Source organism: Mirounga angustirostris, unplaced genomic scaffold, assembly GCF_029215605.1.
Source record: "Mirounga angustirostris isolate CCGP_5_RB_7025 unplaced genomic scaffold, mMirAng1.0.hap1 SCAF_5, whole genome shotgun sequence".
NCBI classification, from domain to species: Eukaryota; Metazoa; Chordata; class Mammalia; order Carnivora; family Phocidae; genus Mirounga; species Mirounga angustirostris.
This window is the reverse complement of record NW_026991713.1, coordinates 152186533-152203316: the sequence shown is the minus strand read 5'-3', so window position 1 is coordinate 152203316 and position 16784 is coordinate 152186533. Positions and strand designations below refer to the sequence as shown.

Below are 16784 nucleotides of genomic sequence, written 5' to 3'. Positions count from 1 at the left end.
AGACCAGCTCTTGCTCATGTGGTTAATCAAGGCTGCTCTGGTTAGTGCAGTCCTGTGGGCCACACTAACTCCTTCCCATCATAAACCACTAGAGTAGTCTCTCTTACCTTATCATACAAGGGGATCATAAAGTAACCATTATTAGGGGCACAGTCTGTCTGGTATTTCAAAGTCCCATGCTTGGTATACAGCTTTATCTAGAAAGCAAGGAAAGAAGAGAAGTCATAAGAGAATTAGCTACGTACATTACGCCAGAATGCATTCAGTTAGTATGTGTTTGCTGAGGACCTACCACATGCTGCTATTAACACCAGACATTAGGGACAGAGAGAAAGACAAAGTATCCCCAAAATAATGTGATTAGATACTTTTCTGGTTAGAAACCATCTAAAGACTACCCCCAAAAGTCATATTTTTCAGGTTATTTTTGGTGGCTGTCTCTACGTTGTTTCTATCTATAACAAATTTTCAAATTCGCTGTTAATAAGGTGCTTATTAAAATGCAATCCCAAGCCCCACTTCTGTTTCTAAACTAGAAGGTTGGGATGAGGGCCAAGGATCTGCATTATTAACCCCAAATGATTCCCAATACTTGGGAGTAACACTCATCCAGAAACTTTCAATTTTCTCTTCTACTTTCATTCCTGGGCAAAAAACAAATCAAAAGACATTTCACAAGAATCTCTAAAGCTCTTGCATCCTGGACATTTCCAAACACAATCTGTTAACCTTTTAAGATGTTCAAGCAAAGTCTGGGTCTTCCATGTACTGTGCGACCTTGGGCAAGTCATTTAACCTCCTGAGGTCCAGTTTCTTCAGGGGTAAGAAAAGAGAGATTCCCTTTCCTGGTGATTATACAGATTCTATGCATATTAAGCACCTGGCGGAGGGCACAACTCAAAAAAAAAAAAAAAAGAAAAAAAAATAGTATTCTTATTATTTTACTATATTACTATATTACTGTGTTGCGTTACTAACATCTGCCTTTACTTTTCTCCCCAGGAAACTACAAGTTGCAAAAAGCCTTGCAAGGCACCTTCTGAAACCTCCTGTGCCCACACACTGAGAGGCAATCTAGGTGACAGGGGCACCCCAGCAAAACCTAGGGACCTTGCCACTGCCAGTGGGTAGATTCACTAAACACATGACTTAAGATAAAAAACGGCAGAGAAATGGACTCTGAAAAACAAACAGGGTTCTAGAGGAGAGGGGGGTGGGAGGATGGGTTAGCCTGGTGGTGGGTATTGAGGAGGGCACATTCTGCATGGAGCACTGGGTGTTATGCACAAACAATGAATCATGGAACACTTCATCTAAAACTAATGATGTAATGTATGGGGATTAACATAAGAATAAAAAAAAAAAGAAAAAAAAAAGCTTTTCCCAAAAAAAAAAAAAAACGGCAGAGAAGCCACAGACGGGTCTTGAAGGTGATAATTATCTTCTTTAGGAAATACACTGTACTGGGTTCTGCTGCTTCTGTCTCAACCCCATCCTACAGGAACAAAAATTGGGATCTGGAACAAGGCCAGGTGAAAGACCTAGTGGGGTGTGGAACCGATGTTCAACCAGATTTGCCGAGAACCTCAGCAACCAGATTTGTAGAACATACTGGTTTAATCCTTCACTGCAGCCCTTGAACTGCCAGAACTGGCGAGGCTCAAATGTGCTTTCAGTCAGCCTTTGGGGGTCTTAGTCCCCCCACAGTCCCTTCTCTTTGGCATCTCCTAGCCTCTTCCTTTTTTTCTCTTTCAAATCCCCTCCTCCTGCCCCATCATCAGTACCCTCCTAAAACAGAGGTCAGCCCTCCATCAGGTCCCTTCCCATCTATGCTGACAAGTGACCATCCTCTTCACAAAAGCTTTCTGGGTCACAGTCCCACTGGGTTGATAATCACGTAACTGCATGGGGCTTTACAACTTAATAAAAAAGACTTCTGCACAAATCTCTAGAATAATTCCAATAACTACCCAGTAAGGCAATCAGGGCAGCTGACAACTCTACCTTCACAAAGGAAAAAGGAGTCCTCAAGGGAGGAATGGGGGAGATTAAAAACACAGTTTCCCAGCCCCAGAAATGCCAATAGAGATGAACTGGGTCAGGATCTCTGGGATGAGAATCAACGCCCTCTAAAAGCATCCCCGGGGGGGGGGGGGGGGGGGGGGGGGGGGGGGTTGAAGAGGAGTGGATTAGAACCTTTGGGGGCTCTGAGTTGTGGGGCTAGGGGATAAGACTTGCAGTCTCTAGGTTCTGGAATACGGCTTTCAGGAAATCTAAGTTTCAGGGGGTCTGAGTTTTGAGGATCTGGGGCCTGGGGCCTGTTGAGAGTGGGTTTTTATTTTATTTTATTTTTTTTTAATTTTATTTATTAGAGAGAGACACAGCCAGAGAGTGCGTTTTAAGAGATCTGGGGCCTGGATTCTAGGGACGGTCAGAGTCCCCTATCATCTTGGGATGTGGATTCTGGGTTTCTGGAGTTTGAGTTCTGAAGAACCTGGGGTCCTGATTTGGGGGATCCTTCGTTTTGAGTGACCTGATAAAAGTTATGAACCACCAACATCGTCACCAAAAATGTCCCCCACGCCCCCTGCGCGCACACCTCTAGGCCCCCAACCCCACTCCGCAGCTGACCCCACGACAGGAACCTCCACCCTAGCGCGACACGGAGCGGACGGGATGGTGGAGAGCCCGCGGAAAGCGGAGCCCTCGAGGAGGCAAGGACTCCTAGAATGTGGAGCTAGTGGCAACCGCCCGGCGGGTGAGGCGAGGCCACCGCAGCCCGCACAGGTTGAGCGACTGGCCCAGGGTCACACGACGAGCTCCGGCCCGGGCCGCGGGGTTGGGCGCTCACCTCGATGAGCGAGTAGTTGATCTCCACGTCCGACTTGACGAAGCCCCCGCAGCCCACCACGATGTCCTCGGAGCCGCGCGCCCGATCCACGGCCGCTCAGCAGCAGCACCACAGCGGCGGCCACCGCCACGGGCCCCGGCGGCCCCAAGCCCCCGCACGCCCGCATGGCCCGGCTTCTGCCGCCCGACCCACCACAGGCCTCCCGGTCCCGCCCCTTGCTCCGCGCGCGGCCTGCGGCTTCCTCTTCTGCCGGCGGCTGACAGCCCAGGCCCCGCCCCCCGCCGCCGCGCGTGCGCGCTCCGGCCTCAAGCCGACCGCCCCAGACAAGTTAACCACGGCGCCTGCTCAGCCACAAAAACGAGATCATTTGTGCCCTCTGGAGGCCTGGAGGACTCCGCGCACCGTCTGGCGGGTGCGGTTGCAAGGTGCCCAGTACAGGCACAAACTCCAAAGTTGAATTATACTTCGGAAGTCAATATTGCCCAAACTGGAAATGACGAAAGACTGTTGATCGAAGTATCCAACAACTTTCCCGAATCTTTTTGGCACGTATATTTCACAGACGATATATAATCTCAAAAACCCTTTAGGAATTTAAGTTGGTGCATTTTTCTGTAGTAAATGATCAATACTTTTTTATTTTTTTAAGATTCTATTTATTTATTTGAGAGAGAGAGAGAGAGAAGGAGCAGGGGGAGGGGCAGAGGGAGAGGGAGAAGCAGACTCCCCGTTGGGGCGCCTGGGTGGCTCAGTTGGTTAAGCATCTGCATTGGGCTCAGGTCATGATCTCAGGGTCCTGGGATGGATCCCCACATTGGGCTCCCTGCTCAGTGATCAATACTTTTTAAAAATCAATAAATAGGTCATTTAAGTCAGCATAATGTTAAAAAAAGGACATTTAAAACTTATTTTATTTATTTTATTTTTTAAATATTTTATTTATTTATTTGACAAAGAGAGAGCACAAGTAGGCAGAGCGGCAGGTAGAGGGAAAGGGAGAAGCAGGCTCTCCGCTGAACAGGGAACCTGATGCGGGGCTCGATCCCAGGACCCTGGAATCATGACCTGAACCGAAGGCAGACACTTAACTGACTGAGCCACCCAGGCGCCCCTAAAACTTACTTTAATCTCAGCTCTAATAACATTTGTATAGAAACACATTTGGGGGTTTTCCTCCCATAGGCAAGAAATCAAGCAGTTAATTTACTTTGCATTGTCTGGCACCAGAAGCATGAGTTGTCGGAAAATAAGTTCAAATCTCAGCATGTTGTGTTTTGTCCCAAGACTGAATGTTTACTATGACCAAAACTGAATTTAACTGCAAGTCACCACATCAAAATGGACAAAAATTGCTTTTCTGACCTGATATTGGAATTCTTCTCTTTTGTCCTAAGAAAGAAACAAGTGCTTTGATAGTTTTTGTATTTTGTTTCTACATGACCAGGTAAGAGAGAAAATTTCCCACTAGAATTTGCCGTTGTGACTAAGACTTCAGCAATATACAACTACGAATCACAGCAAGCTTAAACTATGCAACAGTCAAAACTTTCATAATGGCTACAATGGAATGATACATCTACTGAGGATCTCAATTGTGAACACATCTGATTTCAGTTTCTCAGTCTGCATTCTCAAAATACAGTGGCATTCTCAACTCTTTGGTTTTAAAGAGAAACAAGTTAAATTATTTTATTTATTGGGGTTATTTACTTATTTATTTATTTTAGGGAGGAGAGAGGCAGAGGGAGAAGGAGAGGGAGACTCTCAAGCAGACTCCGTGCTCAGTGTGGAGCCCAATGTGGGGCTTGATCTCATAACCCTGAGATCATGACCTGAGCTGCAATCAAGAATCAGACACTTAACCGACTGAGCCACCCAGGCACCTCTGGGGTTTACTATTCATAACTACAGTTGAAACAGATCCCCTTTCTTCTCCCTAGCATGAATCCCTGGTTTGTCTTGGCAAATCCCCAGGGGGTTGAAAGCCACCAATTAGGAAATGCTGGCCTGTGGAAACTTCTTATCTTACAGAATAGGAAACCGAGGAAGGGGGTGTGTGTGAAGGGACTTGTCTAGTGCTCTGCACGCAGCCGTTACTATTCAGTGGACTGGAAAGTAGGCTTTGGTGTGCCTGAGTTCTGTTCTTGGCTCACCCAACTGATTTCCTCTGTGTTCTTCCTCACTTCCTGAACATTCCCCCTCAAATTTCCACCATTTCCCTCAAATTCATCTTCAAATACACAATAAAATAAAGCATTATGAGTGTGGCAATGCCATCTGGAGGCGGGATCCCAGAGAGAGAGGACTCAAGCCTCCCCCTAATTTCCATCAGCCTCCACCAAAATCACCTCAAATAAACAGACTTACCTTATAAATGTAAACAGCAGACCTGCCACCTTCAGCTTCAAAACTGAGTTTTTCTTTGTGTCCCTGCTCTTCCAGAAGACCCAGGCAGGAGGACAGCTGAAAGGCACCCTCCCAGACCATGGTTAGGGAAACCCAAAAAGAAAGAGGGAACCCACACAGTGGAGGGCATGCAGGAGGGCAAGGGTAAAAACCTGCAGAGAAGGGCCAGGGCAGTGTGGGAAGTGCAGATGATGCTCACCTGAAGAAGCTGTCTTTTCATTTCTCTCGCAAAAGGAATGCATGCTTGTGGCAGAAAGAAAAAACATAAAAGGAAAGGAAAAAGAAAAGAAAATTAGGATTCCCATGATCACTGCTGCAGTGCATTTCCATTTTTCATCTATGCATATAGGTTACATAGGGGTTTTTCCAAAAAGAGCTGCTGGCTGGGAACACACACCTTGCTTTAAGGAGCAGGAAGAGGAAGGGAAAGATTTGGCTTCCTTCCCCACTTTCCACAACCTAAGTATATACTTTTTTTTTTTTTGCAAAAATATCATAGCCTATTTTGTATTATAATTTTTTTTTTCATTTAGCATGTAGCAACCATCTTTCCATATTATATTTCTGATATGGCACTGGGATCCCCTGCTTAGTAACCTATGCATGAAATAACACCACTAATGCTAATAATCGCTAATTCTTACTGAGCATTTACTGTGTGCTGGACACTGTGCTAAACTCTATTCGTGATCTGAAAATCTCCCTAGAGACAGTGTTCATCCCATTTGTTGCGGGGCTGGAGGGTTTTACCAGGATACCAGCTGCACTTTCTTTTCTTTTCTTTTTTTTTTTTAAGATTTTATTTATTTATTTGAGAGAGAGATAGCGAGAGCAGGAACACAAGCAGGGGGAGTGGGAGAGCGAGAAGCAGGCTTCCTGCCGAGCAGGGAGCCCGATGTGGGACTCGACCCCAGGACCCTGGGATCATGACCTGAGCCGAAGGCGGACGCTTAACGACTGAGCCACCCAGGCGCCCACCAGCTGCACTTTCTGGGGCTCCGGGATCCCCTCCCCCGGCGTCCCCTCCAATCGCCTCGTCTCACCCCTTCACGCCCCACCCCTGCCCCGCGGCGGGACCTTGCCCTGGGCTTGGCAATCCCCGAGCTCAAATCTCAGCCAAACCTGCCAGTCCCCGCCCCTTCCAGGACCTGGAGCTTGGCCGAGGAGGTTGCCCAGGGACCGACCGACATACTGCGGGGCGGACAGACAGACGGGCACCGGGAGACGCGCGATGGCTGCGCCTGCAGAGCCCTGTATGGGACAGGAGGTAAGTGTCCCCCTCCTGTCCTACTCTCCTTTTCCGGGCTGGGTAGATCTCTCCGACAGCTCTCTAAGGCGGCGATACTGGGGAGGGGAGAGACCCCTAAATTCTCAGCCAGAAGAACAGCGACCCGTTTAACAGGTCGTGCCCCTCCCCAGACCCCAACCCCACTAATGGGGCCTCCAGACCTCCCAGCTGCCGGCGGGCTTTGACCTCTATTTGCATAAAAGCTTCAGGACCCCCGCCTCTCTGGCTGGCTTCCTCTTTGATCCAGGTTCTTAGCAAAGGACTCTGGGGAGTGACGTTCAGGGGGTGGGAGTGAGAGTCGCCAACTCCCAGGATTTCAGGGGCCAGGTAGGTAAGGCTGTAATAATAGCTGATGTTAACTGAGGGCTTACTTTGTGCCCAACATCCTACTATGTGCTTTACTGGTATTAACCCATTTAATGCAACCTTTAGAGGTAGAATCTCTTCACACCACCCCTCCCCTTTTCCGGGAAGGAAACTGAGGCACAGGGAGGTTGAAGTTCCTAGTGTTGGCCAGTGGTGAAGTGGGGAGCAGTCAAGAAAGATAACTGGCACCTCCACTTTCCACCTGGATGACAATCACCCAAACTATTTACTTTCTGGGCCTCCGCTTCCTTCTATGCAAAATCAGTATGATAGTTGTCTCTACTTCTTAGTGTTGATGTTATTAGCATTAAAGGAGTTGAGAATTTCAAGGTACTCCAAAAAGTGCTTGGCCCATTTTCACGTCAATGTTAGGAGCCCAAAAGGTTGGGGCGCCTGGGTGGCTCAGTTGGTTAAGGGTCTGCCTTCAGCTCGGGTCATGATCCGTCCTGGGATCGAGCGAGCCCCCTCATCAGGCTCCCTGCTCAGCGGGGAGCCTGCTTCTCCCTCTCCCTCTTCCTGCCGTTCCCCCTGCTTGTGCTCTCTCTCTCTCTGTCAAATAAATAAATAAAATCTTGGGAAAAAAAAAAAAAAAGGAGTCCAAAAGGTTGCCTTTTCCCTAATCAGGTGAGTTTGGGACCCCTGCATTGTAGCATTACAAGGGTGGCCCTGGTGTTCCCTCAGGTTTGGAACTGGACGGAGTCTGAGCCCACTGCTGCCCACCTACTGAATGTGTGCTTCCTGAAAACGGCAGGGGTCTGGGTGCCCCCTATGTACCTCTGGGTCCTTGGCCCCATCTACCTCCTATACCTCCACCGCCATGGCCGAGGCTACCTCCGGATGTCCCTGCTCTTCAAGGCCAAACTGGTAACTACTGCTTCTGGGAGCCTGTAAGCAGACAAGGGTTGGGAGGTGGGGGGGAGCAGGCTGGAACCGGGCTGAGACCCCTGAAGTGGACATTCCTCCTTTCGAGGAACACACAGTGTGGGGATAAGAAGGGGAACCTGTTCATCAAACAGAGCAATACTTCAGAGGCTACAGAAGAAAAACTCTGTGGAACAAGATCCGTCCCACACAGATTTCGTGATAATAAAATCCACGCGTCTGCAGACACACACATCTAGACCCTCGTACGTTCCCGGCCAGTTTATGAACACCATCACCTGGCATTCCCCCAAGAGTGTGCAGTGTCTACTCCTGGGATCCACGAGGTGATTTTAGGATGGTGCTGGGATAAACTTTTTACGTTTTTTAACAGTCACACGTTGATTTTCATGCTTCTCCACTGGCAGTTCTAAAAACCAGTTCTTAAAATTGTAATGTATTTGTTTTCGTGTGTTACAGAAACACTGGCTTTCCACCTGTGAGCCTTTCTGCTCATCCGCCCCTTCTCCAAACTTCTACAAGAATGTCCTTCAAGGTTCATTTATTCCCATAACACCTTGTTAATTTTTCTCCTATTGCTGACCACCTATCAAGTGGTTGCATGCTCTTCCTTAAAGGGCCAGAGAGTATATATTGGAGGCTTTGAGGCTCATGTGGTCTCCACCCAGCTATTCTGCAGCAGGAAAGTGGCCACAGGCAACAGTGAATAAACAGACATGATTGTGTTTCAAGTAACATTTTCTCCATAGTCACTGAAATTTGAATTTCATATACTTTTTACATGTCATGACACATTGTACCTTTTTTGAGTTTTGTTCAATGATCAAAAAATGTCAAAACCAGGGGCACCTGGGTGGCCCCATCTCTTAAGCATCGGACTCTTGATCTCAGCTCAGGTCTTGATCTCAGGATCGTAAGTTCAAGCCCTGCGTTGGGCTCCACGATGGACATGGAGCCTACTTAAAAAAAAAAAAAAAAAAGTGTCAAAACCATTCTTAGCTCACAGATGATATAAAAACAGGCAGCGTGTCAAACTCAGCCTGCCGGTAGTTGAGCCCTGCTTTGGACTAACTGAGGTGCTTACAATAGTTTCTCAATGCGCCCAGGTCCTGTCTTCTTTCTCACCTGCATGCACCGTGTCGCTTTCTCTCGTTCAAAAGAGAGACCACCACATCTTAGAGAAGGGTCTAGAGACATACCAGTCCCAGCAGAGAGTTTCTCCTTGATTTAATAGGAGGGCTCAAAAGGGACTCGAAGACAGTGGAACTTTTTCACCTGCTGAGCAAATGTCGTTTCATGCCACTTCACACATAAAGCATCTCTCCTGTCCACTCTTGGTGCACCCCACCCCACCCCTGCATTTTGGGAAACACTGGGTTGGCTCAGACCCCTGTGGCGCATTATTTATAGGACACTTACAGGTCAAGATCCATCTGCAACAGCCCTTCCTGCTTTTTCTTAAGCATCTTTTACATTGGCACTGTTAAATTATAACACTGGTAGGGCGCCTGGGTGGCTCAGTCATTAAGCATCTGCCTTCGGCTCAGGTCATGATCCCGGGGTCCTGGGATCGAGTCCCGCATCGGGCTCCCTGCTCGGCGGGAGGCCTGCTTCTCCCTCTCCCACTCCCCCTGCTTGTGTTCCCTCTCTCGCTGTGTCTCTCTCTGTCAAATAAATAAAAATCTTAAAAAAAAAAAAATTATAGGGCGCCTGGGTGGCTCAGTTGGTTAAGCGACTGCCTTCGGCTCAGGTCATGATCCTGGAGTCCCGGGATCGAGTCCCACATCGGGCTCCCTGCTCGGCGGGGAGTCTGCTTCTTCCTCTGATCCTCCCCCTCTCATGCTTTCTGTCTCCCATTCTCTCTCAGATAAATAAATAAAATCTTTAAAAAAAAAAAATTATAACACTGGTACCTTAACAGGTGCCTCATCCAGAGCCACTGTCCAATTGGGCACGGGGTCACTGTCCAGTTTGCCATCACTTTTCTTTTTGCCCACCAGCCTTATCTAAGCCTGTTTCCCAGGTGCTTGGGCTCACCCTCATAATGCTGTGCACCTCCAGCGTGTCTGTGGCTCTTTGGAGAATCCAGCGGGGAACGCCCCAGGCCCCAGAATTCCTCATTCATCCCACCGTGTGGCTCACCACGATGGTAATGATGACCCAGGCTTGCTGGTCTTGCTTCTGGCTGTGGCTTTTCCTGCCCTGGTGGAGGGTGTGGGGCAGAGCGGGGCTCCCTTTCTCCCTCCCCACCTTAAGGGGCCCATCCTGACTCTCCTGTCCAGAGCTTCGCCATGTTCCTGATCCACACGGAGAGGAAGAAGGGGGTCCGGGCATCCGGGGTGCTGTTTGGATACTGGCTGTTGTGCTTTCCCTTGCCAGCTACCAGTGCCGCCCAGCTGGCCTTTCAAGGGGTAAGTGGAGGCCCGGGAGGACCGATACGGCAGTTTCAAGCCTTGGGCCCTGTCCTTCCTCCTCCCCTTTCCACACATGACTTCTTGTCTAAACAGAGACACACACCACGGTTGCTTAAACTCCAGCGATGCACAGGTACACTCCCTCACACAGGTGCACCCATCCTCCCATACATTTTTCTCGGACGCAAATTCCCACCGCCTGACATGCGCATGTCACACACTGTACCTGCACCCCCGACACACACCTCTATGCCCCCCTTCGTGCATCTCACAACCACAGACTGAGACACACACACCTGCACACAGCCATCCACGTTTGCCGCCACCCAGTGCATCCGTGCCTTCAAGCTCCCACACGACTCGGGCCCACGTGTCCCACATTCCCAGACGGCGCATCTCTTCACACATCCTCCCCCTCCCTCCCCACCCGGGGCACAGGGGCACTGCTGGTTCACAACCGCAGGAGCTTCCCGGGTGAAATCTGAAAGTGGCCCCATACACAGAGGGCAAGGACAGATGAAGGAAGAGGCAGGGCACTCCAGACGGTACGGGGCAGGGTTAGTAAGCGAGAGGATTTACGAGGCTTGTCCCAGGTGCTGCAAGACAAATAGATCTCTGCACCCGCCTTCCAGAGCCTTCAAGGTTTATAGAGGCCAGGGTTTCTCAACCTCAGGACACTGGGCAAGAAGAGATGGGCGGCGGGAGCCCGTTCTTGCATTTTGGGGTGTTAAACAGCATCCCCGGCCTCCACCCACTAGATGCCAACTGCACACCTCCCCTTATGGTAATCCAGAATGTCTGCGGACATAGCCAAACATCCACTGGGGACAGATTTGCCCCAGTTGAAAACTGCCCGCGTAGACGGCATGCCCACCCAAGACATCTGATCGGGAGGCCCGCTGCAACAGGCTGTAGATCATCATTTCTCGAGCTAAACGGTTGCTCCATCCTGCTCCTGAAAGGAAAAGGCAGAGAAACGCCATGCCATTCGGTTCTTAGGGACAGATTTTTACAAAGTAATCTTTGTAACTGAGTTTGTAACTGATGGGAAAATTCCACAGGCCATCCACTGATTTGTGAAAAGCGAGGGTCCCACAGTTGATGGACAAAGCACAGAAATAATAATATCATGAACTCACATGCTCTGGAGCCCCAGCCCCGCGCCGGGCCCCGGGGCAGGCTCCTTTACATCATGGCCTCGTTGAGTTCTCGCAAGAACGCCTTGTGGTGGATTCCAGCAGTCCCGTTTTATGAGGAAACCAAGGCTAAGAATTGTGAATGGCTTCCTTGAGGTCACACAGCCCAGGAGTGCAGAGCCCAAGTCCATCTCCCCTACCCGATAGAAACGGTAGTAAAAATAGCAGTATAGGGAAGGTGGGCCATAATGTATTTGGAATATCAAATTATCTATTATCTGCAAAAAACAAAAACAGAAGAGTATAGAAATCCAGTAGAGGAATTGCAATTTGAAACTAGGGCTCTTGTTTTAAGCCACAAAAACTCAACTCACACTAGCTTAAAGGGGAAAAATTCCAAAGGAATTTACTGCTCATAAATGGGCGATCTCCTGGCCTTAGCTGATCCAGGTGTCCAGATGACACCAGATCTCCATTTCCCTCTGTCTCTTGGCTCTGCCATGTTAGCTTCACTCCCCAGTGGGGAGGCAACAAGAGCCACCAATTGCTCCAGACCTATGTTCCTCCAGTGTAGCAAACTGGATGGAAGATCTCCCGATGGTTCTAGCTCTCATCGGCCCGGTGTGGGTCCAGCATCCATTCCTAACGCAATCACAGTAGCCAGGGGACTGGAACATTCTCCTTGATCAGACCTCAGTCACCTGCCCAGACTGGAATGGAGTCAGTTCTGCATAAACCACATACCTGAGCATGGGAAAACAAGTTAAGGGGCTCTGACTGGAGGGGCAACGGACGTCAAAGCAATCATGGCGTGGCGTGACAGCAAAAGCTTGTGGTTTGGATCAGATCCTCTGTGTGCCCTTGAGCAAGGTGCTGTCGCTTCTCTGAGCCCCAGTCTCCACATGAGTGAACAGAACAAGGAGACTCCAGCTAGGGTCAGGGTAGGGAGGGACTTGAAACAATGCCTATAAAGACTGCTGCTCTTATGCACAAACAATGAATCATGGAACACTTCATCTAAAACTAATGATGTAATGTATGGGGATTAACATAAGAATTAAAAAAAATAAATAAAAAAAAAATAAAAAGACTGCTGCTCAGGCTACGGACTTCAGCATTCCAGACTCAGTGGGACTTCTGCTTTCTCTTCCACAGGGCTTCCAGAGCGACCCCTTCTACCACCTGTCGACCTACCTGTGCTTGTCGCTGGTGGTAGCCCAGTTTGTGCTGTCCTGCCTTGTCGATCACCCACCCTTCTTCCCTGAAGACCCCCAGCAGTCTGTAAGTTGCCGTGCCTCCAGCCCGGTGCCTCCCTTGTCCCTGTTCCACTTCTGGTCTCGGTCTCCCCATGGGACAGAAGGGAGCTAGACTAGAGCACAAGCCTTTCATAATGTTTCATTCATTCTTTCATTCAGCAGAATGAGTATTGTATATCTACTCTATGCCATGGGTTGGCCCACTTTTTCTGATCAGGGCAAGACAGACAATGTTTTAGGCTTTGTGGGCCAAATGGTTCTTCTGACATTCAACTCTGCTGTTGTGGCGTGAGCTTGGCTGTGTTCCAATAAAACTATTTGCAGAGACAGGCAGTGTGCCAGATCTGGGCCAGGGGGCTGCAGGCTGTCAGCCCATGCTCTGTGCCCCAGCTAGGTGCTGAGGACCTAGGGTAAACAAGCAGATGCAGTCCCCATCCCCACGCAGCTAACAGCCAAGTCGAGGAACCAGACGTTAACCACATGAATTCTACAAACACGTGCGAAATTACCACTGGGGCCCTGCAGGAGGAATTCATGGCCCACGAGAGTTGACAACAGGGAGCCCTGAGCTAGCCTGTGAAATCAGGAAAGAATTCTGAGGGAGAGATCGCCTCAAAAAAAAAAAAAAAAAAAAAAGCTCAGCTATGCGAGTAATCAAGTGAAAACTCCGGTAGAGCTTTTTTGTTCTAGGAGAATGGAAGAAAAAAATCAAAAATTGATAATGAGCCATAATGGTACACATATGGTGACATAGGGAGTCTTGTGCCCTGTTGGTGAAGGGCATAGATGCATGGGAATTTTCTGGCAGGGTCTCAGGACGGATCCCTCTGCATCTTCTCGCCGTATTCCCTGAGGGATATGGTCGAGGATGTTAGTGTCTGTGTCATGCATGCTCCTGCTTTGAGAACTTCTTGGTCTCAGTATTCGTAACAGTTGTTCCTCTGGGAAACAGTTCTTGTGAATGCTGTCAGACTTGTGGCGTAGTCCCTTTTCGCCTTGCCTGCTAGGAAGCACCAAGCACCTCCGCCAAGTAGGCAGGGCATGTCAATGAGCACTCTCGGGACCAAGCTCATGGACCGTTCCTCCTGTCTTCCTGACCTTGGTTCCCTTGCCTTACGTTGGCCATGGAACACGAGATCGAGTCCTCCCTCCACCCCGACTCTTGTCTTTACAGAACCCATGTCCAGAGGCTGAAGCTTCCTTCCCCTCCAGGGTCATGTTCTGGTGGATTTCTGGGTAAGTAAAGTAGCAGGAAAGGGGCTGAGGTGGTGCCCCCACCTCCTGCATTTGCTGCCCTTATTTGTCATCCCACCTTTCCCCCCGAGACGTTTCCTCCCAAGCCTATGGAGGTCAGCCAGGCTTTCTTCCTCCCAGCCTTGGTGCTTCTCTGTCAGATTTCAGTGTGCCCAATATCCACATCCCATTCCCATTCCTCCACTGGAGTGAGGTCTGGGTTTGAGTCCTGGCTCTCGCTCTTAGCCGGCCCATATGGCAAACATTCAGAGTCTCAGTTTGCCCCTCTGAAAAGGGGAACAACTCTACCTTCATTAAATGTAAAATGCTTAGTGCTGGTGCGCAGCAGGTGCTCAGCAAAATTGTATCAATTACTTGGCTTCATGCATTCCATCAACGCTAAGAAGCACCTACTGTGTGCTAAACACCGGCACTGAGGAGGTAAAAGACCACATCTCTACTCCCCAGAGGCTCCCAGGCTGGTGGAGAACACAGATGTTTCTCCAGGTCCAGCGTGCCAGGCGCTCAGGGTGCGCCCACATTGCTGGGTCCCCTGTTGGCCACACTGCAGTCAGATCTTGGTAGCACCTGGATTCGAATCCTAGCCCCACCACTTCCGGGCTGTGTGACCCTGGGCAAGCTACTTAACCTCTCTGTGTCTCAGTCCCTGTGCCTGTAAAATGAGGATAATAATAGCATCTACCTTGTAGGGTGGTGAGGATTAAGTGAAATAAGTCTTGTGAGGCACTTAGCATAGCGTATGGCCCTTAATGAGTATTGTACAAAGTGGTTGGTAAATACACAAAGAATAGGATGCTCTAGGGGGTGAGGAATGGGTGGGAAGTGCATACAGGTTTGCTAACCAGCTCTAGAGAGGACCTAGCCCTCTGTCTCCCAAACATGGCATTTATGGACCATTCTTTGAGCTTTTTGCCTTATTGGGGTATTATTGTCCTCTCTTTACTTAATGTCTTTTTTCAACTCACTTTTTATACTTTCATAAACTTTTTTGGTTTTTTAATTTTATTTTATTTTAAGATTTTATTTATTTATTTGACAGAGAGGAAGCACAGGTAGGCAGAGTGGCAGGCAGAGGGAGAGGGAGAAGCAGGCTCCCCACTGTGCAGGGAGCCTGATGCAGGACTCAAACCCAAGACCCTGGGATCACGACCTGAGCCGAAGGCAGACGCTTAACTGACTGAGCCACCCAAGCGCCCCTTCATAAACTTTTTTAAAAGGAAACTTTCTATCACTGCCAAGTTGGAAAAATCTATTAAATCACTTGCCATGTAGCTCTCCTCCCCCCAAAATTCCAGTGAAAACCAAGCCATGTTAATAACTTCTAGATCAGCACTAGATTGCCTGAGTTTGCCCTGGATTAAACAAAAAAAGGAACTTGGAGGGGCGCCTGGGTGGCTCAGTCGGTTAAGCGTCCGACTCTTGATTTCGGCACAGGTCATGATCTCAGGGTCATGAGATCAAGCCCTGCATTGGGCTCTGTGCTGGGCATGGAGCCTGCTTAAGATTCTCTCTCCTTCTCCGTCTGTCCCCCACCTCTCTAAAAAAAAGAAAAAGGAACTTGGAAAGTCTCAGACAGGGAACTAAGGACCAGCACCAAACGAGACCTTTTCCTTGGTATTACCAGAAAGATCACAGAGACCTGAGAAGCAACACTCCCGCCACAGAAGTCTATAGTAATTAATTTCTTGTCTATGTGTGTTGGTTCGCAAACTGGCCCCCATACCTGGAAGGCAAGGAGAGACTGAAGAAAGAGGAAGGCCATTCCTATTGGCAGGTGACAGCTTTAATAAGCAAGGGAACTTGCGAGACTTGTCCTGGGCGGCCACAAGACGAGGAGATCTCTGCACCTTCCCCGCCAGAATCTTAGTTTATGCGGAGGGTTCAACAGGGTTCAGTCCCATCTACCATCCAGATGGTCTCGATAACACATTGCTGTCTCAAGGCTGCTTCCTTGCAATGGCAGAGTGGGCAGAACATCCATTCCAAGGACAGGGGACAGGTGAGGAGACTCCGATTGCCCCCGTCCAGCTTACGGGACAACCAGAGGTCACGTCCTCTCCATGACCTCCTCCAACACTGTGCCATCTACAATCATCTCACGTACTAGTCTCAAGTGTTGGGAAACTCTTCATTTTCAAGTGAGAAAACTGAGGTCTAATGGGAAGTGACTTGCCCAAGGTCACAGACCTGGTAAATGGCTTCATTTGACAAACCTTTTGCCCTGTGTCAGGAGGCGAGGATACAGAGGAGGAGAATAAAGGTAAATACTCTTTGTCTCCGTGGAGCCTACCATTCAATGGTAATGGAGAAAGACACTCAATAAATAACCAGACCAAAAAAGTAAATCATAATTGCAGCAAGTATTATAAAGAAAAGCTCAGGAAAGGAATTTATAATGGGGAAAGCTGAGGGTAGAATTCAGGTGTCCAACTCCGGACATCTGACGCCTAGGGAGGTTTACTTCCCTCGCCACGCAGGTCGTCCCTTGTTTAAGTCATTTAATCTCTCTGAGCCTCGATTTTTTATTTCCTCATCTGTAAAATGGGTCAATAGTTATCACATGAGATTTAATGAGATGGTTCTTTGTAAACTGGGAAGTGCCCCACAAATGTTAGGTGTGGTTAGGTTAATTGCTTTCATTTTCCTGAGGGGCCAGCAGAGGTGCAGAGGGGTCTGGACCAGGTCAGGACCTTGCAGGGGGAATGGCCTCAGGAGCTTGCCCTGGTGACCTTTCACAGGCTGGTCTGGAGGGGCTACAGGAGGCCGCTGGGGCCAGAAGACCTCTGGTCGCTTAGCCGAGAAAACTCCTCAGAAGAACTTGTTTCCCAGTTCGAAAGGGAATGGAAAAGGAACCGCAGTGCGGCCCAGCGGTGAGTGTGTGAAAAATGAGAGCGTGGCCCCATGCCTGGTGAGCAAAGTTCATCATCTGGC

General features: G+C 49.0%; 2 protein-coding genes across 2 annotated transcripts in view; one reads left to right on the top strand and one right to left on the bottom strand.

Moving 5' to 3' along the window:
* Positions 1 to 3091, bottom strand: part of LOC123844493 (BOS complex subunit NOMO1) — a 55245-nt gene extending 52154 nt beyond the window's left edge. The window contains 3 exon segments of the mRNA XM_045875051.3: positions 108 to 197; positions 2852 to 2932; positions 2934 to 3091. Of these exon segments, the coding sequence (XP_045731007.2) occupies positions 108 to 197; positions 2852 to 2932; positions 2934 to 3017 (255 nt within the window). The 5' untranslated portion in view covers positions 3018 to 3091.
* A 3333-nt stretch (positions 3092 to 6424) lies between these two features.
* ABCC6 (ATP binding cassette subfamily C member 6) overlaps positions 6425 to 16784 on the top strand; it is a 47221-nt gene continuing 36861 nt past the window's right edge. The window contains exons 1-7 of the mRNA XM_045875049.3: positions 6425 to 6524; positions 7593 to 7775; positions 9817 to 9942; positions 10076 to 10204; positions 12499 to 12624; positions 13774 to 13835; positions 16592 to 16723. Of these exons, the coding sequence (XP_045731005.1) occupies positions 6489 to 6524; positions 7593 to 7775; positions 9817 to 9942; positions 10076 to 10204; positions 12499 to 12624; positions 13774 to 13835; positions 16592 to 16723 (794 nt within the window). The 5' untranslated portion in view covers positions 6425 to 6488. The remainder of the gene's footprint in view (positions 6525 to 7592; positions 7776 to 9816; positions 9943 to 10075; positions 10205 to 12498; positions 12625 to 13773; positions 13836 to 16591; positions 16724 to 16784) is intronic.